This window comes from Primulina eburnea, unplaced genomic scaffold, assembly GCF_022965805.1.
Source record: "Primulina eburnea isolate SZY01 unplaced genomic scaffold, ASM2296580v1 ctg1360_ERROPOS210268, whole genome shotgun sequence".
NCBI lineage: Eukaryota > Viridiplantae > Streptophyta > Magnoliopsida > Lamiales > Gesneriaceae > Primulina > Primulina eburnea.
Window position 1 is genome coordinate 112,054 of NW_027330882.1, and position 23,077 is coordinate 135,130.

The window sequence follows — 23,077 nt, forward strand, 5'->3', positions numbered from 1 at the left end:
AGGCACTTCTGAAATGAATACTAAGCCAAAACTAGATATGAGCAAAGGGAAGTGTATTCACTTTGTAAAATCTAGCATGGTACAGAAAACAGAAGTACCTACTGTTTCGGAAGAAAGGGTCGTAAATCAGATGAACAGAAGAATGCATCATGGTCTGGGTTATGTTGAACCTAAGGAAAAAGTTGACCAGAGTTCTAGAATCAAAAGAGGATTCAACTCAGGAAGACAACCTCCTATGAAGGTTAAAAACTACCAGTACTACAATTCTAAACCTGTTCAGAATAGATACATGCTGGAAAACAGAAACAGAAGGGAAGAACAACATACTAGGTTGCACTATGTTAAAAAAAACAGACCCTTTGCTGCACACACCTCCATGGATACCCGAAGTACAAAAATTGTACAAATGTGGGTCCCCAAAGGACTAATAAGGCTTGGACCCAAATAGATTTGGGTACCAGATACTGAAATTTGTGTTTGCAGGAATAGCAGAAGAAAACAGAAATCAGCAACTCTACATGGTATCTGGACAGTGGATGTTCCAGACACATGACTGGACAGAAAAACCTACTTTATGAGATAATGAATTGCACTGGACCAAAGATAACTTTTGGAGATAACTCAAAAGGTAAAACCGTGGGTAAAGATAAGATTATCCATGGTAACATAACCATTAAATATGTGCGATTAGTTGACAACCTTTGTTACAATCTAATTAGCATTAGTCAACTATGTGATAATGGTTATTCTGTGGCATTTCAGAAGCACTTATGTATAGTTAGAGATTCTGCTGAAACCATTGTATTAACTGGAAAAAGAGAAGGCAACACCTACAGAGTCTCTTGGAACTCAAATCATGTCAATACTCCTACATGCTTAGTTGCTTCTCTTAGTAATAAACACTGGCTATGGCACAAGAAATTGAATCATCTGAATTTCAAGTCAATCACTCATCTCAAAAAGCATAACATAGTTGATGGCTTACATGATATTAATTTTGTTAAAAATCATGTTTGTTCTGCTTGTCAACTTGGAAAATAAATAAGATCTAGTTTCAAGAACAAAGATAGCAAATCAACTTCAAGATGTCTGGAGTTACTGCATATGGATCTATTTGGTCCAATCCCTATCATGAGCTTAGGGGGAGAATGAAATATACTCTTGTTGTTATTAATGATTTTTCTAGATTCACTTGGGTAATTTTCCTTGCAGGAAAAGATCAAACCAGTAGCCTCCTGATCAAGCTTCTGAAAAGAATTCAAAATGAAAAATCTTCTTCCATCATTAAAATCAGAAGTGATCGGGGTACTGAGTTTACTAACAAAATCTTGAGTTATATTTGGATGAACAGGGGATTCATCATGAATATTCAGCTGCCAGAACACCTCAACAAAACGGAGTAGCTGAGAGGAGAAATAGAACTCTAAAAGAAGCAGCTAGAAAAATGCTAGCAGATGCAGACATCTCTCAGCGCTTCTGGGCTGAAGCAATTAACACTGCTTGTTATACGCAAAACAGATCTATGATAAACAAAAGGCATAATCAAACTCCTTATGAAATATGGAAAGGAAATAAACCTAACGTATCTTATTTTCATGTGTTTGGTTGCAAATGTTTTGTACTGAATAATGGCAAAAATCACTTAACTGCATTTGACTCAAAATCAGATGCTGGATTATTTCTTGGTTACTCTGCTGTAAGCAAAGCCTTTAGAATTTTTAACAATAGAACTCTTAATGTTGAAGAGTCGATTCATGTTGTCTTCGATGAAGACAGCAGTGCTCCTGAAATATCTAACATGTCAGATTTGAGTAACAGGCTAGACATGATACACTTGGAACTGGACAGTGAAGATGATGTAGAAGCAAACGTCAAGGATCTTCAAAGTCCAGAACCAGACATTCTGATAGTTGAACCAGAAGTACAGACATTAGATCTGCCAATACCAGCAGAAGACACTCAACAACCCACTACTGATTCCGTCGAGAACAATCTCAACACATCAAATCAGGAAGATATCCACTTAAATCCTTTATTTAGAGAAAATCTCATCATCCATCATTGGTTATTGGTAATCCAGCAGCGCCTTTGAGAACCAGAAGGCAAATGATCAATGAATACATGCATGCTGGTTTTATCTCTCAGGACGAACCAAAGAAAATTGAAGAAGATCTTCTGGATCCTAGTTGGATTGAAGCTATGCAAGAAGAACTGAATCAATTCAAACGGAACGAAGTTTGGTTTCTAGTACCTAGACCTACGCACCAGTAGCAAGACTCGAAGCTCTCAGAATATTTTTGGCCTTTGCTGCTTTCAAGAATTTCAAAGTATATCAAATGAATGTGAAAAGTGCTTTTCTGAATGGTCTTCTACAAGAAGAAGTTTACGTCGAACAACCTCCAGGTTTTATCGATCATTTCTCACCTCATCATGTATTCAAGTTACACAAAGCATTATATGGTTTAAAACAAGCACCTAGAGCGTGGTATGACACCTTATCGCAATTTCTTATTAATCATGACTTTACAATTGGAACAGTAGACAAAACTTTGTTTACTTTAGTTAAAAATAAGCATGTCTTTTTAGTACAGATCTATGTTGATGATATTATCTTTGGGTCAGCTAACCCCAAATTGTGTACAAAGTTTGGAAAATTGATGCAGGATAAATTCGAAATGAGTATGATGGGAGAGTTAACATTCTTCTTAGGACTACAGATTAAATAACTTGATGCTGGAATTTTTATAAACCAAGTCAAGTACACCAAAGAGCTTCTGAAAAAGTTCGGTATGGAAGCATGCTCTGCTGCTTCTACCCCAATGAGCTCATCTATAAACTTGATAAAGATGAAAGTGGAATTCCAGTAGAGGTAACTCAGTATCGTGGTCTTATTGGTTCATTATTGTATCTGACTGCCAGTAGACCAGATATAATGTTTGCTGTTTGCATTTGTGCTAGATTTCAATCTAACCCCAAACAATCTCATTATATTGCTGCTAAACGTATTTTGAAGTACTTAAAAGGAACTCAAAATGTCGGTTTATGGTATCCCAATGATTCATCGTTAAATCTTATTGAATATTCAGATGCTGATTACGCAGGTTGCAAATTAGACAGAAAAAGCACAAGTGGTTTTTGTCAATTTCTTGGTGATAGACTGATATCCCGGTTCAGTAAAAAATAGACTTCCATAGCCACATCTACTGCAGAAGCAGAATATCTGGCTGCTGGAAGTTGCTGCTCTCAAATATTATGGATTCAGCAACAGTTAAAAGACTATGGAATTCAAGCCTCCGAATCACCTATTTTCTGTGACAATACCAGTACCATTGCAATCACACAAAATCCAGTACTTCATTCCAGAACGAAGCACATTGACATCAGACATCACTTTATCAGAGATCATGTGCAGAAGAAGAACATTCGTCTGGAATATGTTTCTACTGATCAACAAACAGCAGATATCTTCACAAAACCTCTGCCAGAAAATAAGTTTTCTTATTTTCGAAACTCTCTTGGATTAATAGATTTAAATTAATTATTTGTTATCTTAACAATTATGCTGTGATTTCATTTGTCTCTTTAGAGTTATTTTGCAGAAAAATAAAAGACAGGAAAAAGAAAAATCAGCAGACAAATATGAAGCTTTATTAAAAAGGAAAGCGGGAGCGTACATCCTTAACCTCCTCCCTAATGTGCTCTATCCAAAAAGCCAACCAAGTGGTCAACTCTCCAGTAGAGGTACGTAGGAACTCCTCTGAAAAAGAAATCTTTTTCAGAGTCTTCAGCTCCTTTAAGAGCATGAGAAGGTAGACGCCATCATCAGAGAAGACGTCTGCACTATCAGCTCTTAGGAGACGGCGATAATGCTTCTGCATTGCTACCAACTGCTTGGTAGTACCCGTCATCCCAGCTTCAAAGGTGGATAGAAGCTCATGAAGCTTAGTCCAAGTGGAAAGTACTTTGTTCAGAACCTCGTCTTCTATTGCTTGTTTTCTAGCAGCAGTTATCATGAATTCCTCAGCTAGATCAGGACTATTCTCTTTTGACATTCTGTTTTGTGATTATTTGGCTTAAACCTCTATTCTTATTTATAGATGTCAAAAAGCACCAAAAATCGAGATTATCACACCTATAGTAAAGGATACTGAAATGTCCTATGTCTGGCTCTTGACAGTTTACATATCTAAATTATCATTAATTTAGAAAGAACATTTTTCTGATTATATGAGATTTCGGTCAGACATAGAAAGAAATTTGTCTTATTATCAAATAGGGCTTTTCGTATATTCCAGTAGAAGCTATCTCAAGTCGACCTCTTTTCTTCTGAACTTCAATTCATAAATTATTTATCTTATTTAGCTAACAATATGTTATTTGCAGAAAAGCAGAAAGGAACTTCAAGTACTTAAACTGAAACTTTATTAGAAACCATTTCAGTACATTAAACGATACAGAAGTAAAAGCAGTAGATCTACAAATGCCTTTTAACCAGAAACTTTACATTTAACTTCTGCTTTCAGTTATCTCAGCAGATCGTAGTATCTTCAACAGGAGAAGGATGATCTTCTTCGAAAAGATTCCAGCAAGCTTGGGTCTAGTAAGAATCTAGCAAGCTTGGGTCTTGTCAGCACTAATGTATTGGAAAAAGATTTGCAGGGGTACAACTGAAGACATCAGTATCATCGATCCACCAGCACTCTCTTATTGCATTAGAGAGTCTCTGGAAAAGATCGATGCTGCATTTCAGAGTAAATGATAGCAACAAATCTTTTTGATTGTTGACATTACATCTCCAAGAGTTTGATCCAAGGATCATTGAGTAAAGAATTAAATCTTCAATCTTCCTTCTGAACATTTTTGCTTCGACTCCTGCATCAAACTTTAACTCTTCTTTGACTTGAGATTTCATTTTAGATTATGAATGATTAACTTCAGCTTAAGTTATGCAGGTATTTATAGCAATCTTAAGAAGAAACAAAGACCCTTGCGACTGTTCATTCTCAAAGGCTCAGATCTCCAAGAGTCGCGTAGTATTTAATAGCCACTTATTAGTTGCAGTTACCGAGGGAGAACAGTATCTTAGTCAGACTAAGATTTTATATCTTTTCAGAAAACAGATAGAATATTTGTCTTTTCGATAAAACAACGAGTCTGCTGGTTTTATCAAACTGCTCAAACTTTTCAGCATTTTGAAACTTCCAGCATACGTTATCATAAAACGACAAATCTTCTTCTGGTTATTCTCAGTAACCGTCTGGACAGCCCGCCTTTTTTTTCAAAATTTTGAAATCATTCGCGTCTCTGACATACTCTACAAGTCTTTTCACACATTCAATCATAAACATACCGACACGTGTCTTTATGTTTACTTGACGGCTGTACATCTAATTTTAAAATATCATCTTTTAACTTTTCACTTTTACCGCTTCAAAACTATTGTGAATCAGCTACTGCTTTCTCTCATCTCTTATCTACTACAAATTTTATCTAATCTTTTGATCGTTAAGAAATGGCCGGAGCATACACTCTTAATGCATATCAAGTCAAATTTTCTTCAGTTCTCAAGATTAAAGATGAGAACCTTGTCAAAATGTTTCAAGTTCTTGAGAAATCAGGACTTCGAAAGTTCCTGGAAGCACCAGCTGTGATTTACAAAACCGCTCTTCTGGATTTCTATGCGAAGGCAACTATGCATGAAGGAAAGATTGTTCACTCTCAAGGAGATGCATTCATCTCCATTGATGCCGGACTGTTAGGAGCAACTTTCCTAATCCCACTTTCAGGTATTTCTGAACTATCAAATATTTCAAAGCTAGATATGTCTATTGCTCTCAGCACCTTCTCAGCCTCTGGAGAAGAAGTGTCTCCGTCTTGCCACAAAAAGTTACTCAAAATGGAATATCAAATTCTTGCTGATATTGTGGCAAAAGCTATTTTGGTCAAGGCTGGCACATTCGATAAGTAAACAAAGGAGAAAGTTCAAGTGATGGTTGCCATCACTAAAGGAACTAAAATGGATTGGAGTCGTTTCATATTCAGAATAATTAAAGACATGGTTACCAAGAGAAGTTCTGGATTTGCTGTTCAATTCAGCACAATGCTTAAGGATGCTGGTTTTTCTTTTACAAGTGAACAGGATGCTGTTTCGGTTACAATGATTGATGCTGAGAATGTACTCGCTTTAAGGCCCAAGCCAACTGTGGCTGAATTTGTTGCCTTGAAAAAGGAGATTGGAGAGACTCTTTTTGAAGCTCAGAAGTCTCAACGAAAAATTAAAAGAAAAAGAGTGATCATTTCTACTGATTCTGATAAAACAATATCAGAAGAATCTGCTGCTGATGATCAACCATCTCTACCAACTCCAATAAAAAAGAAAGCACGCACTGTGCTTAAAATCAAGAAGACTGCAACAATTTCTGAACTTGAGAAAGTGCCAATCAGACAAGTGTTTCCAGCATTGGTTCCATCAGCACGACCCTCTGCACCTACTTCAGGGAAACTACTGCATCTATTCCAGCAACCTCTACTGCTTCTACTTTCAGACCCACATCTGGAATAGTAATTCGAGAACCTTCAAGGGGGTCTTCTGTATTTCGACTCATTTTCCCTATCTCATCAACCGATAAAGGAAAAGGAAAGATGATTGAAGAACCACAATCTTTTGGACTTAAAACAACTGTGACCACAGGTGTTGATCTGCATTTGGCAGAAATAGAAAGTTCTGCAAATGATGATATGACTTTCTTTGATGAATGGCACAAGGTTCGAATTTTCCATTCTTTTGCTTACTTCAAAAAGAAAGGATCCTATGGGAAGATAATGATTGCTGAGAAGAAGGTGTTTCAACTTGCCAAAACAGAAAATGTGATCGAGGCTTTACGAAGAAGAAGCTATATCCTCGAACAGTTGAAATGTCAGAAGTTAGAGTCGGTTCTAAAAACTCTTGAATCAAATTTTGATCCTTCAAATCCTACTGCTGTTCAAGATCAGAACGTCATTCTAATTCTCACTGACAAATTGAAACAGATGAGAGAGCTACTTCTTGAGCAAGAAAAGGGCTTTGGAAAGCCAATTGAATATCAAGTCGGCCTTATTACAGAATTTCCACAAATACAGACAGTTGAGGAACGGACTACAGCTTCACCAAAAGCTTCTGCTCTCAGTACTCCTGCCTCACCGACAAGGCCTATTCAGTCTTCATCTCTTTTATCTGTGCATGAACTGGCTTCAGTTGAAGAAGTCATTGAGTCCATTGTTTCCACGTCTCCTACCACTCAAGAAGCAGTTCCAGCAACTTCATTGCCACCATCACCATCACCAACCACATAACAAATTTTGGCAGAATCAGATGCGGTATCTCTTTTGTCAAATTTAGAGAAGTTTTCTGCTGCTCATCAAGCAGAGATGAAAGTTCTTCTGGATCAGCAATCTGAACCAATGACGGCAGCACAATCAGCTTCACCTACTGCGATTGTTCCAATAGAAGAGAACCTGGTCTCTGACTTGGTTGCTCCTAAAGAAGAGATTGTCCCAACAATGATTGCTGCTGAACCTACTGTCTCTGCTATTCCAGAACAAAGGTCTGCTGACCCTGGTCCATCTACTGCTGTGATGGATGCCATTCCTCTCAACCCTATTCAAGTCTCTACGGCGCTGGTCGCCACTGATCAAACACAGTCAAACACCCGTCTTGATGAAATAAAGCGACAAATGCTTCAGCGAACTCCCTCCCCTGAGTCCGAAACATTCAATCTGGAGTATCAAATTGATGTTCTGCAAAGGGAACTCAATAACCTGATTGATTTAGTCAAGAGGATCTCCTATGAAAATGCATCAGAAAATAGTGGTGCTCAGTTCTTCAGAGAACGAATGAGCAAAGAGATACATAAAACGGCGGAATCCATGGAAAGAATGCACGCTGATACCATTGTTTTCAGACAAGCCGTATCCAGACATAACAGTAACATCGTGCTCGCTCAAACTGACATTCACAATCGACTCACCGAGCATGATGATCTACTTCGATCATTCTCTGCCTCTATGGAAGTAATGGATGCCAAGATTGATTCTCAAATTCAATCTCTCACTATTATCAATGATCATATCTTCACTCAAACTCCGTATCTGGAGATGTTAACAAATGGCATCCAGAACTTATCTGGAAGAATGGATGATCTTTTGGCCCATGTGATTGCCGCTGATGCCAAAAAGAGGGAAGAAAAAGGAAGAGATGCATCTGGAGCAGAACCAAGGCAATCAGAAGCTGAACCTTCGAAAAGAAGATTTCAGGATCCTCAAGATGAAGATATTATTTACAGGGACATTGGAACTGATTGAAAATTTACTTTGTTAATTGCGCTGATACTATCTTGTTTTAAATGATTATCTGTTGTTTAACTATTTCTTACTGTATAGGTTTTGGCATCACAACAAAGGGGGAAATTGATAGACATAAATTAATTGTGGCGATGAGAATAAAAACCAGCAGACCAGCAGCACTGTTTCAAGAAAACAGTAGACATTAAGAATATCAGAAGCTACTGGTTTTGCAAAACAAAAGCAGTAGAAAGATAGAAAAACAGAATCAGTAGAAGATGTTGTCTAACGTGACTATTTTAAATGTTACCGTTAAGGTTTCCATGTACTAGTATTAATTGCAGCATTAAATACTATACGGAGTCATTTAATTCACTATACCGAGTTTAATATAAAACAAGACTGATTGTTTTATAGCTTTTCTGCAGGAACCATTTTTGGTAACAAAGCTGACTCTATCAGAAACCTGAAGACATCCTCTGATTATGAACGTTGAACTCAGTCGCTTATATATACTTGGAACAAATCTTTACAGCGACACGACGCCACGCATAATATCTTTTCAAGGATCAACGTTTTCTTTTACTCAACGAGACAATCTCGAATTCCTTGATAACCATGAGTTCAACACAAAAAAAGTAGCACACGCTTCATAGCAATATCTGATCTCTTGAAGATCATCTCGTGCTACTGATTCTTACACTCTTCACAATCTCATACAACACTTACACTTTATCAAGAAGAGCTTGTAATCTGAAAAGAGTCTTTTCAGAACTTTGTGTATCACATTATTTTCAGTCGTCGAGTAACTAAGAGTTTCAGTAGGGAAAGGTGTGAGTCCTACTGAAGTGGGTGTGTACAAGAGTTGTACTGTAATATCCAAAGTCTTTTAGTTATACCTTCTGGAAACAGGAGAAAGGGAGACGTAGAAGATTTCATCTTCGAACTTCCATAAACAACTGCCGCCTACTATTTTTATTGTTTCACATTTACTTCATCAGATTGTTTCCGCACGTATTATTGTTATCTTGGTGAAAGTACACGTAACAAGATAAACTACCATCTCTAACAGGATTGTAGTACCTCTTTCAAAGAAAGAAAAACGAATAGAGTTTATTCACCCCCCCTCTAAACTCAACTTCGATCCTCAACACGTCGCTATATAGCGACGGTTTTAATTAAGCGACAGTTTATTTAAACTGTCGCTCTATAGAGACTGTTTTGATAAAACACGTCGTCTTTAAAATTAAGCGACGGTTGATTGAAAACCGTCGCTAACATAGCGACGGTAGAATACAAAACCGTCGCACGTGGGCGACGGTTTGTTGAATTGTCGCAATATGAGCGACAGTTTATAAACCCGTCGCTATTATAGCGACGGGTGTTAGGAAAAACCGTCGCTATAATAGCGACGGTTTTATTAAAAACGTCGCTACGCCTTCCGTTTTTTGTAGTGAACCGTGCTATGAATGACAGTTGTAAGTTTATCCACTCTCAGATCCAAATCACGTTCTAATAACTTCACTACTCTATTCTTCAATTCTAAAGCCATCAATCTTTGTTCCTGATGTAACAATCAATATCTCAGCCCACAATCGGACACCATATATCTTCAATGGCTTATAAAAAAAACATGGTCTGAATCTCTTTCAGCCGATACAAGATCATTTTCCACGAACTTAGGAATCTCTTTATTCGTGTTTAATAGTAATTCTTGAACTTCCTTATCAAACCCATTAAAGTAAACATTGATCAACATCGAACTCAAGGCAGATTCTTGAGGCAGACCCCTGCCTAAACAAACCCCACCCAATTCAATGTTGACTATCTCACATTCAAACAACCTTTTTATCAAATCTAGAAATGGCTTATCTTCAATTTTCTCACCCAGTATCAAAAACAACTTATCAATATGGCCAGAACAAATAATTCACGATCAAATTTAACAATAAATCACCAACTTGGGTTCACCACCGAATTCTTTAAATACCAAATCGATGTGTGGCGGCCCAAGTTCGCTCGCTTGTCATAGCAAAAGGTAGAAAACCTAAAAACTTATGCATAAACCATAAAACTTGTTTGAACTCTCTCCAAAGTAACTCTTTTATTACACATATATCTAAATAGAACATATTTTTAAATGTTAGTTTTCTAAATATATATATATATATATATATATATATATATAAAAACATTCAAAACAACACTCTATTTTCCCACTTTTTTCTATTATATTTTTATGGAAAAGAATTTCGACAATGAAAATATAAGCTATAAACTTTAGACACATTATTGTAGTTCTTCGCAGTAAAATTTGATGGATCTGACTGCTCTAATGACAGAGTATTTTTGGGAACTTAAAAGCATGAAATATCACTATATCGGTAACTATATCTTTTTCATTATTTATAATATTATATTATTATTTTATATAATATAACAATTTTCAGTCACACCATAAATTCAACATGTGTTTTTCGATTCGATCAACGGTCCGGTTATGAAGGTGATCCGGTTATGAAAACATTGAAGTATACTTTTGTTTCCAACATCAGTCACAGAAAAATTATGTTTCAACGTTTACGGTTGTTCCGATTAAAAAATCACGCAGTTTCCACACAGTTACAAAAATTGTGCCTCCCAGATGACTACAGGATATTGTTGCACGTCCCCTCCTCAGGTTCTCATTCAAGAAATCTTCGTTATATAAGTATTCTATTAAACGTTTCCTTTCATGTCGCCATTTATACACGGGTCTTGAAGTGGGACTAACCATTTCATCTTCACGCAGTTTGCGTTTATTACCCCTTTTCTGCACCAATGATGCATTAAAATGATTACCCTACAGCGAAACAAGGAAAAAATGAAGCGTATAACGTACTCTCTAAAATATTGATACATGTAACTCTTTCTGCATACACATATCCGTGTATATTTTCTCTAGATCTTTTAACCGTTTTTTTCTAGCCTCTAGCTCTCGATATGAAGAATCTGTCTTCCTGCATGTTGACCGTGTTTCTATACACGATTAAACTAAACTCCTCAACCACAAATTCTAGTCAAACTTCCTCGATGTAGAAGAGAAACAAAAGTAATATAAAGGCCTAAAGCCAAGGAGAGACTGAAAAGAAATTTGGAAATCAACCAAAGCAAAACTCATCAAAAGGAAAAGGATTTGTGCACGGTGGACAGATAACCAACCATTTGATTCGATAAAGTTATGTTCTACAAGAAACAGAAAAGTCATTTGGAATAAAACTAAATACCCAAAATCAAAGTAGAAAGATACATCATAGAAAAAGGATTAAATTTTAGGAAAATGCAGCAACGATTGCCAACAAACAAGACCCTTTAGGGAATATGATAGATAGTAGTTCATGATACAAGAAACGTCGGTTGGGTTTAAATGCTCTAGCACTTGTGCATCAATTCGATTTCTTGAACCAAAGTTCGTCAAGTGGCAAGGATAAATGATGGAGAAAAGTATCATCCCCTAATTCCCTTAAAATTTATACAAAGATACAGCACTCACAATGACGGGATAGTATTGATCTCTAGGAAGAAATAGAAGCCCAGTAGAAAGTCCAGACAAGTCAAAAAGGACACACGGCCATAAATATTTATCATGCACGCATAAATGGAATTATAATTAACTCACATAGCATGCGATTGATATTCCCAATTGGTATATATTTGTGACCAACAAATCCAAAAAAGTTTTTGAAGAGAAAACTCGAACAATAGCAGGGAATACCAAAGAAGTAGAAATTGAAAGCTAAATTCAATAAGACAAATAAGATATTATGACAAGGCACCAAATATCACCATATTCAATCAACAAGTGAGGTATTGATAACTTAAAGGGCGTAAAGTATGGGTGGTGAAGAGACAAATGAAAGAGCTGTGAGGACAGGCAGACTAAAGCAAATTATTTCTGATTGTCAAAGAAAATTTGTAGTCCACTTCGTTTTTGCAATATAGCTTATGGATTGACGGTAATGATATCATTCGGTACTCGGTAGGGATCTTAATTGTGGCGAGGCAAGTAGAAACAGGTTATCAACATGGCAATCCAATTTCGTAGGAGGCAATTGACTAAAAAAAATAGCTTTCAGTACCTCAAAATAACTTTAGGAAAATCTTTAAAAGCTGATGGGTTCCCTTGTTCTGAAACTTTTTTGCGTACTTCTCTTGCCTCCTCCCCAGAAAGAGAATCAACAGCCAGCCAACATACTTCATGAAACACAAAAATATCTACTAAGCTCAAAATGCTATACTACTGAGCAATATTTGCCCTGAACTATTTTATGCATTAATACTTTGTGTGACCAGTACATTACCACCAAATCACTGTCTTGGATGAAAAAAAAAATCTGTCATTTGCAGACACACAAGTGTAAACATGGAATTCAAGTGATTCAAACAGAAGTTCCAGAGAAGACAGTCTCATTGCCCCTTGGTCATTGAACTTTTGAAATTGGCCTTCGGGTAGTTTTATCTTAATTGCCTAGATTACATATTAGACGTTCTTTCCAAAGCAGAAGGGAATAAAATGACTTTGAAGAAATAAATTAATTGAGCTATCAAAAGCGACCATATCTAATAATGAGAAAAGAATAAACTTTGGTGGTGACATAACTGTTATAACATGAAATTAACTACTCTAAAAAATGGGTATGAAAACTATCAAGAATCAGCAGAAAAAGGGCTTGATCACTCACCTGTTGCCGGCATAATAAACATGTTTGGATGATGACTGATTGTCAAGAGAATGCAGCATACCATTAAGTCTTTCAATTTTCTGCATTCAAAAAGTTAAATTTCAGAATAAAGAACCTGCATGACAGCTATCTCGAGAATCCGAGACCCAAAAAACCAGAAACTCTAAAATAAAACATTATTTTCAGTTTGAAGCTTCTGCAAAATATATCCAATGTCTTGGGTCTTCATCAACATCAGCTCTTCGTTAGTGTACTTATTAGCCTGGCTCCTTTACAAAATCCACATTCAACAGCTAATATTCAAATTACACTCAAATAAATATCCTCAAAAGAGAACAGATAACCTCATAAAAATAAAATTTTCCAGCTTACTCGGGTTTATGGAGTCCTCCAACAGTTTTTGTTTTAATCATCTTGAAGTAAAATTCATCTGGGTTCCTCAATGCTGCTTTTTCCTTAAGTTTCTGTTATAAACACGCAGAAGCGACTTACCATAAAATAAGAACTCGCCAAATTTCGTTCATAAAATGCTACCAAAACCAACAAGACGCAGGGTAGTAGAAATTACCAGTAAAGTCTACTCCTTCTGGTGATAGGCTCGTGCACGAATGACATAATCTTTATGTTTTTCGAGCAGCCCAAATTTCCTTCTCAAATGCCTGGTACACACAACAAATCATCAATTGAGTGAACCGGAAATATACGTCAAAATATTTCAAAACGGGCAATAAAGAAATTAATGGCCCCAAAAAATAATCACACTTACGGCTGAGCGCGCTCCTTGTGAGCTTTTCTTGGAATAGCATTCCTTAAAGACGACATCTTTATGCTAGCAAAAAAAATTCACAGAACTTTAAAATCAATTTACGCACTTCAGAAAGGCAAAAACCACTACAGAAAACATAAAGGGATAACAAAAATCTTGAGTTGAAATAATTTAACCGTGAAACAGAGAAGATTATCGGTACAGAAAAAAAAACAACGGATTTCTTTCGTATTTACACCAAATTCAAAATAAATATTAAGCACAGAAGACTCGCCTGTGGAAAGCGGTGAAGGCTTAGGGTTTAAAGGAGACACCAATGCAGAGAATCTTGATTTGATGAAAAGTATTTTATATTGTGGCAAAAAAATTATTCTAAATTAACTAAAATTCAATCATGCAAATTGGCTTCCGGATTGAGTGCAAAAACTTATGTGAGACGATATCACGAATCGTATTTTGTGAGATGGATCTCTTATTTGGATCTTCCATGAAAAATATTACTTTTTATGCTAAGAGTATTATTTTTTATTGTTAATATCGGTAGAGTTGACTCGTCTCACAGATAAAGATTCGTGAGACCGTCTCACAAGAGACCTACTCCTGATTGAGTATACAAATACACACACAACACACAAAATTATGATATCACAGAAATAAAAAAACAAATTCTTGATATTATATTAAAAAATTTAGAAATAATTTTTATATGATTTTCTTATAATTAACTAGAATAATTACTTAAATATGATAGTATTTTATTATTTCAAATTTATGAAATTGTTAGAGATGATATCATATTTTAAAAGATTAATTTGGTTTATAAACATAAAGAAATATTTATTAGCATATGATAATTATAGACGAACCACAAATTTTATAAAAATAGGCTTTGGCGATATTTTTTATTAAACAAAATAAAATATTTTATCATTTGTTTGAGTTGATTTTTGTTACATAAAAATTAGATAATGACATTAAATTTAATTACTTCAGGTCTCTTAATGTTTAATAATACTAATATCATTGTGCATGCAATTATTTGATTAGAGTTTCATTAATTTTTAGATTAAACTATGAAGATTGATATTGAAAATATTAATGATTCTTTTGTTATAGTTTGGAATTATTATTTAGATAATGAAAAGGGTAAGGCGACGGTTTTAACGACGGTTTCGCGATCCGTCACCGGAGGCTGCATCGCATTCTAGAAGCGACGGTTTTTCAACTCCCGTCGCTTATAGCGACGGTTCTTTGGAAGAAGATCGTCGCTATTTTTGCGACGGTTTTAAGAAACCGTCAACGGTTTATACAAAACCGTCGTTAATATTAGCGACGGGTTTTAAAAACCCGTCGCTATATTTAGCGACGGTTTCGTAAAATCCGTCGCTATATTTAGCTTGAACCGTCGCTATATAGCGACGGTTTTATGAAAACTGTGGCTTATCAAATTAAGCGACGGTTTATGTAAATTGTCGCTCTATAGAGACTGTTTTGATCAAACCCGTCGTCTTTAAAATTAAGCGACGGTTGATATAAAACGGTCGCTAACATAGTGACGGTAGAATACAAGACCGTCGCACATGGGCGACGGTTTGTGGAATTGTCATAATATTAGCGACGGTTGATGAAAAATCGTCGCTAATATAGCGACGGTTTTAATAAACCCGTCGCTATTATAGCATCGGGTGTTAGTAAATTGTCGCTAAATTTAATAGGCGACGGTTTTTATTTTTAATAAAAATACCGACGGTTTTTATTTTAATAAAAATAGCGACGGTTTATTTTTTGTAGTGAACCGCGCTATGAATGACAGTTGTAAGTTTATCCACTCTCAGATCCAAATCACGTTCTAATAACTTCACTACTCTATTCTTCAATTCTAAAGCCATCAATCTTTGTTCCTGAAGTAACAATCAATTTCTCATCCCATAATCGGACAGCATAAATCTTCAATGGCTTATAAAAAAAACATGGTCTGAATCTCTTTCAGCCGATACAAGATCATTTTCCACGAACTTAGGAATCTCTTTATTCGTGTTTAATAGTAATTCTTAAACTTCCTTATCAAACCCATTAAAGTAAACATTGATCAACATCGAACTCAAGGCAGATTCTTGAGGCAGACCCCTGCCTAAACAAACCCCACCCAATTCAATGTTGACTATCTTACATTCAAACAACCTTTTTATCAAATCTAGAAATGCCTTATCTTCAATTTTCTCACCAAGTATCAAAAACAACTTATCAATATGGCCAGAACTAAATAATTCATGATCAAATTAACAATAAATCACCAACTTGGGTTCACCACCAAATTCTTTAAATACCAAATCGATGTGTGGCGGCCCAAGTTTGCTCGCTAGTCATAGCAAAAGATAGCAAACCTAAAAACTTATGCATACACCATAAAACTTGTTTGAACTCTCTCCAAAGTAACTCTTTTATTACACATATATCTAAATAGAACATATTTTTAAATGTTAGTTTTCTAAATATATATATATATATATATATATATATATAACATTCAAAACAACACTCTATTTTCCCTCTTTTTTCTATTATATTTTTATGGAAAAGAATTTCGACAATGAAAATATAAACTATAAACTTTACACACATTATTGTATTTCTTCGCAGTGAAATTTGATGGATCTGACTGCTCTAATGGCAGAGTATTTTTGGGAACTTAAAAGCATGAAATATCACTATATCGGTAACTATATCTTTTTCATTATTTATAATATTATATTATTATTTTATATAATATAACAATTTTCAGTCACACCATAAATTCAACATGTGTTTTTCGATTCGATCACCGGTCCGGTTATGAAGGTGACCCGGTTATGAAAACATTGAAGTATATTTTTGTTTCCAACATCAGTCACAGAAAAATTATGTTTCAACGTTTACGGTTGTTCCGATTAAAAAATCACACAGTTTCCGCACAGTTACGAAAATTGTGCTTCCCAGATGACTACAGGATATTGTTGCACGTCCCCTCCTCAGGTTATCATTCAAGAAATCTTCGTTATATAAGTATTCTATTCAACGTTTCCTTTCCTGTCGCCATTTATACACGGATCTTGAAGTGGGACTAACCATTTCATCTTCACGCAGTTTGCGTTTCTTACCCCTTTTCTGCACCAATGATGCATTAAAATGATAACACTACAGCGAAACAAGGAACAAATGAAGCGTATAACGTACTCTCTGAAATATTGATACCTGTAACTCTTTCTGCATAGACATATCCGTGTATATTTTCTCTAAATCTTTTAACTGTTTTTTTCTAGCCTCTAGCTCTCGATATGAAGAATCTGTCTTCCTGCATGTTGACCATGTTTGTAGAACCCGAAAATCAGATTACGTATAAGCCATGCATAATTTATATTATTTAAATTAAAAATGAATTTTTATGAAAATATGAAGTGTTTTATTTATTTTAAAAAGTAGATGTTTAGTTTTACCTTTTCAGGATAAATACGCGAGGTCGGACCGGAGTTTGGAGATTTGAGATAAGATTAATAATAAGACAAATATTCCTAAATTTAATTTAAGTCAAGAAATAATTTAATTTGAAGAAAAAGAATGTTTTAGGATTTATTAAATTAATGGGAGTCAAATTAGTAAATAAATTCTATTATGTTCAATATTTAATTAAAGTTTAATAAAATGTGTAAACATTTGGGGATGAACTAACATAGGGTAAATATATTCAAGAAATTAAAAGTAGCATTTAAACATTTAAATTGAGGTCATGTATGCCATGCAAAAGTTCTAAGCAAGATGCTAAACTAAATTAATTTGTTAATGCATTAAAATAAATATAATGAAGGTTTAAAATCTTAAACAATTAAAATGCAATGTTTAAATAAAAATATACAATGCAAATTAATAATAATGACCAACATTTAAAATATTTCAAAGGTTGATAACTCTCCATTCAAACTATCTCTAATTACACTTCATGGTGTATTCATGTCCTATTCTAATTCTCTAATTAGTAGGAAATTTAAATGCAATAAAGCACCTCATTTCTCCCAAACTAATTACCGAGAAAATGAATCAGACGCTTACGTTATGTTATGGGCCACTAGCTTAGAAACATTATCTCTACCAGAAAATTATGATATGATATGACAGAGCTCTATTGAGCAAAGATTTTACGTATGATTTTCAGATATGCACGTAGTTATAATTATTCATTATACGTTTATCACCGCACGCTTTATGATATGATGATATTTATAAGTTTCATGCGATTTTACGGTAAATTTATTTGTTATTCACGATATATTTTGTTGAGTCTTTAGACTCACTAGACTTGATTGTTGTAGATATTGATGAGGCCGACCAGTGAGCGATCTTGGGACAGCAGTAGTAAACCCGAGGACCTCATGTTTTAGTTTATGCACCTGTTATCTTTCAAACTCGATTTTATATGTTGGATTATTTTTAAATTTTTGTTTGAAATATTACGTTGATTTCCGCTGTTATTTTTAAAGTTTAAATTATTTACATGTTTATTTTATAAATGAGGCAAGTTATTTATTTATTTAGAAAAATTTTAATAATTCCGCAAAATTATGAATACGAAATACGGACCTTTACAGTGTTTCTATACACGATTAAACTAAACTCCTCAACCACAAATTTTAGTCTAACTTCCTCGATGTAGAAGAGAAACAAAAGTAATACGAAGGCCTAAAGCCAAGGAGAGACTGAAAAGAAATTTGGAAATCAACCAAAGCAAAACTCATCAAAAGGAAAAGGATTTGTGCACGGCGGACAGATAACCAACCATTTGATTCGATAAAGTTATGTTCTACAAGAAACAGAAAAGTCATTTGGAATAAAACTAAATACCCAAAATCAAAGTAGAAAGATACAGCATAGAAAAAGGATTAAATTTTAGGAAAATGCAGCAACGATTGCCAACAAGCAAGACCCTTTAGAGAATATGATAGATATTAGTTCATGATACAAGAAACGTCAGTTGGGTTTAAATGCTCTAGCACTTGTGCATCAATTTGATTTCTTGAACCAAAGTTCGTCAAGTGGCGAGGATAAATGATGGAGAAAAGTATCATCACCTAATTCCCATAAAATTTATACAAAGAGATACAGCACTCACGGCCATAAATATTTATCATGCACGCATAAATGGAATTATAATTAACTCACATAGCATGCGATTGATATTCCCAATTGGTATATATTTGTGACCAACAAATCCAAAAAAATTTTTGAAGAGAAAACTCGAACAACAGCAGGGAATACCAAAGAAGTAGAAATTGAAAACTAAATTCAATAAGAAAAATAAGATATTATGACAAGGCGCCAAATATCACCATATTCAATCAACAAGTGAGGTATTGATAACTTAAAGGGCGTAAAGTATGGGTGTTGAAGAGACAAATGAAAGAGCTGTGAGGACAGGCAGACTAAAGCAAATTATTTCTGATTGTCAAGGAAAATTTGTAGTCCACTTCGTTTTTGCAATATAGCTTATGGATTGACGGTAATGATATCATTCGGTACTCGGTAGGGATCTTAATTGTGGGGAGGCAAGTAGAAACAGGTTATCAACCTGGCAATCCAATTTCGTAGGAGGCAATTGACTAAAAAAAATAGCTTTCAGTACCTCAAAATAACTTTAGGCAAGTCTTTAAAAGCTGATGGGTTCCCTTGTTCTGAAACTTTTTTGCGTACTTCTCTTGCCTCCTCCCTAGAAAGAGAATCAACAGCCAGCCAACATACTTCATGAAACACAAAAATATCTACTAAGCTCAAAATGCTATACTATTGAGCAATATTTGCCATGCACTATTTTATGCATTAATACTTTGTGTGACCAGTACATTACCACCAAATCACTGTCTTGGATGAAAAAAAAATCTGTCATTTGCAGACACACAAGTGTAAACATGGAATTCAAGTGATTCAAACAGAAGTTCCAGAGAAGACAGTCTCATTGCCCCTTGGTCATTGAACTTTTGAAATTGGCCTTCGGATAGTTTTATCTTAATTGCCTAGATTACATATTAGACGTTCTTTCTAAAGCAGAAGGGAATAAAATGACTTTGAAGAAATAAATTAATTGAGCTATCAGAAGCGACCATATCTAATAATGAGAAAAGAATAAACTTTGGTGGTGACATAACTGTTATAACATGAAATTGACTACTCTAAAAAATGGGTATGAAAACTATCAAGAGTCAGCAGAAAAAGGGCTTGATCACTCACCTGTTGCCGGCATAATAAACATGTTTGGATGATGACTGATTGTCAAGAGAATGCAGCATACCATTAAGTCTTTCAATTTTCTGCATCAAAAAGTTAAATTTCAGAATAAAGAACCTGCATGACAGCTATCTCGAGAATCCGAGACCCAAAAAACCAGAAACACTAAAATAAAACCTTTTTTTCAGTTTGAAGTTTCTGCAAAATATATCCAATGTCTTGGGTCTTCATCAACATCAGCTCTTCGTTAGTGTACTTATTAGCCTGGCTCCTTTACAAAATCCACATTCAACAGCTAATATTCAAATTACACTCAAATAAATATCCTCAAAAGAGAACAGATAACCTCATAAAAATAAAATTTTCCAGCTTACTCAGGTTTATGGACTCCGCCAACAGTTTTTGTTTTAATCATCTTGAAGTAAAATTCATCTGGGTTCCTCAATGCTGCTTTTTCCTTAAGTTTCTGTTATAAACACGCAGAAGCGACTTACCATAAAATAAGAACTCGCCAAATTTCGTTCATAAAATGCTACCAAAACCAACAAGACGCAGGGTAGTAGAAATTACCAGTAAAGTCTGCTCCTTCTGGTGATAGGCTCGTGCACGAATGACATAATCTTTATGTTTTTCGAGCAGCCCAAATTTCCTTCTCAAATGCCTGGTACACACAACAAATCATCAATTGAGTGAACCGGAAATATACGTCAAAATATTTCAAAACGGGCAATAAAGAAATTAATGGCCCCAAAAAATAATCACACTTACGGCTGAGCGCGCTCCTTGTGAGCTTTTCTTGGAATAGCATTCTTAAAGACGACATCTTTATGCTAGCAAAAAAAATTCACAGAACTTTAAAATCAATTTACGCACTTCAGAAAGGCAAAAACCACTACAGAAAACATAAAGGGATAACAAAAATCTTGAGTTGAAATAATTTAACCGTGAAACAGAGAAGATTATCGGTACAGAAAAAAAAACAACGGATTTCTTTCGTATTTACACCAAATTCAAAATAAATATTAAGCACAGAAGACTCGCCTGTGGAATAGCGGTGAAGGCTTAGGGTTTAAAGGAGACACCAATGCAGAGAATCTTGATTTGATGAAAAGTATTTTATATTGTGGCAAAAAAATTATTCTAAATTAACTAAAATTCAATCATGCAAATTGGCTTCCGGATTGAGTGCAAAAACTTATGTGAGACGATATCACGAATCGTATTTTGTGAGATGGATCTCTTATTTGGATCTTCCATGAAAAATATTACTTTTTATGCTAAGAGTATCATTTTTTATTGTTAATATCGATAGGGTTGACCCGTCTCACAGATAAAGATTCGTGAGACCGTCTCACAAGAGACTTACTCCTGATTGAGTATACAAATACACACACAACACACAAAATTATGATATCACAGAAATAGAAAAAAAAATCTTGATATTATATTAAAAAATTTAGAAATAATTTTTATATGATTTTCTTATAATTAACTAGAATAATTACTTAAATATGATATTATTTTATTATTTCAAATTTATGAAATTATTAGAGATGATATAATATTTTAAAAGATTAATTTGGTTTATAAACATAAAGAAATATTTATTAGCATATGATAATTATAGACGAACCACAAATTTTATAAAAATAGGCTTTGGCGATATTTTTTATTAAACAAAATAAAATATTTTATCATTTGTTTGAGCTGATTTTTGTTACATAAAAATTAGATAATGACATTAAATTTAATTACTTCAGGTCTCTTAATGTTTAATAATACTAATATCATTGTGCATGCAATTATTTGATTAGAGATTCATTAATTTTTAGATTAAACTATGAAGATTGATATTGAAAATATTAATGATTCTTTAGTTATAGTTTGGAATTAATACTTAGATAATGAAAAGGGTAAGACGACAGTTTTAACGACGGTTTCGCGATCTGTCACCAGGAGGCTGCGTCGCATTCTATAAGCAACGGGAGTTGAGCGTACGGTTCTTTGGAAGAAGATCGTCGCTATTTTTGCGACGGTTTTAAGAAATCGTCGTTAATATTAAGCGACGGTTTATACAAAACCATCGTTAATATTAACGTCGGTTTTAAAAACCCGTCGCTATATTTAGCAATGATTTCGTAAAATCCGTCGCTATATTTAGCAACGATTTCGTAAAATCCGTCGCCATATTTATCGGCGGTTTTTTTAAAAAACCGCCGTTTAAGAAGCGACGGTGTTTATCAATAAAATCTATACAAAATAACTACTATGCAAAAATTAAAATTATATATTAAATTTTTTGTAAAAAAAAAAAGAACTTTAAAACCTGATTTGCGCGAAGATATGCAGTTTCACGTAACGCTGGAAGATCGCACCGACGAGGAAATCTACGAAATAAATAGGAAAAAATGTTAGTACAAAATAAAAAAAATCGAAACTTCGAAAAATTTGATAGAGTTTCGCTACTACCTGAGATAGATGAAAAATCGTTCAAGGAAATGATCGCGAACCTCGGTATATATAGAATCATAGCGACGGTTTTTCACAAAGGGTCGCTATATAGCGACGGGTTTCTCTAAAACTGTCGCTATATAGCGACGGGTTTACCAAACTGTCGCTATTATAGCGATAGTTCGGCATATACCTTCGCCGATCTAGATCGGCGACGGTATTTTCATAACTGTTGCAGATCTAGATCGGCGATGGTTGATGCATAACTGTCGCTAATATTCCGACAGTTAGCTTGAACCGTCGCTATATATAGAATCATAACGACGGTTTATGCCCAAACAGTCGCTATCTAGCGACAGGTTTTTCATAAACCGTCGCTATATCGGTTTATGCCCAAACAGTCGCTATCTAGCGACAGGTTTTTCATAAACCGTCGCTATATAGCGACGGTTTACATAAACCGTTGCTCAAATAGCGACGGTTTGGCAAATACCGTGGCCGATTAAGATCGGCGACAGTTTATTCATAACCGTCGCGGATCTAGAAGGACACACATCATTACTTATCAAAT

General features: G+C 34.8%; 1 protein-coding gene across 1 annotated transcript; it reads right to left on the reverse strand.

The window, feature by feature from the left end:
* Nucleotides 1-9,751: 9,751 nt before the first annotated feature.
* LOC140820694 (uncharacterized) lies at nucleotides 9,752-22,585 on the reverse strand. Its single transcript, XM_073181020.1, has 16 exons — nucleotides 22,382-22,585; nucleotides 20,824-20,885; nucleotides 20,626-20,716; nucleotides 20,430-20,521; nucleotides 20,233-20,326; nucleotides 20,059-20,138; nucleotides 19,457-19,540; nucleotides 17,038-17,137; nucleotides 16,912-16,980; nucleotides 13,807-13,869; nucleotides 13,413-13,504; nucleotides 13,216-13,309; nucleotides 13,041-13,120; nucleotides 11,219-11,318; nucleotides 11,093-11,161; nucleotides 9,752-9,883 (listed from the first exon to the last, which is right to left on the reverse strand). Exons 1-16 carry the CDS (start codon nucleotides 22,583-22,585, stop codon nucleotides 9,752-9,754), a joined length of 1,506 nt encoding a protein of 501 aa, XP_073037121.1.
* Between the last annotated feature and the right edge of the window lie 492 nt (nucleotides 22,586-23,077).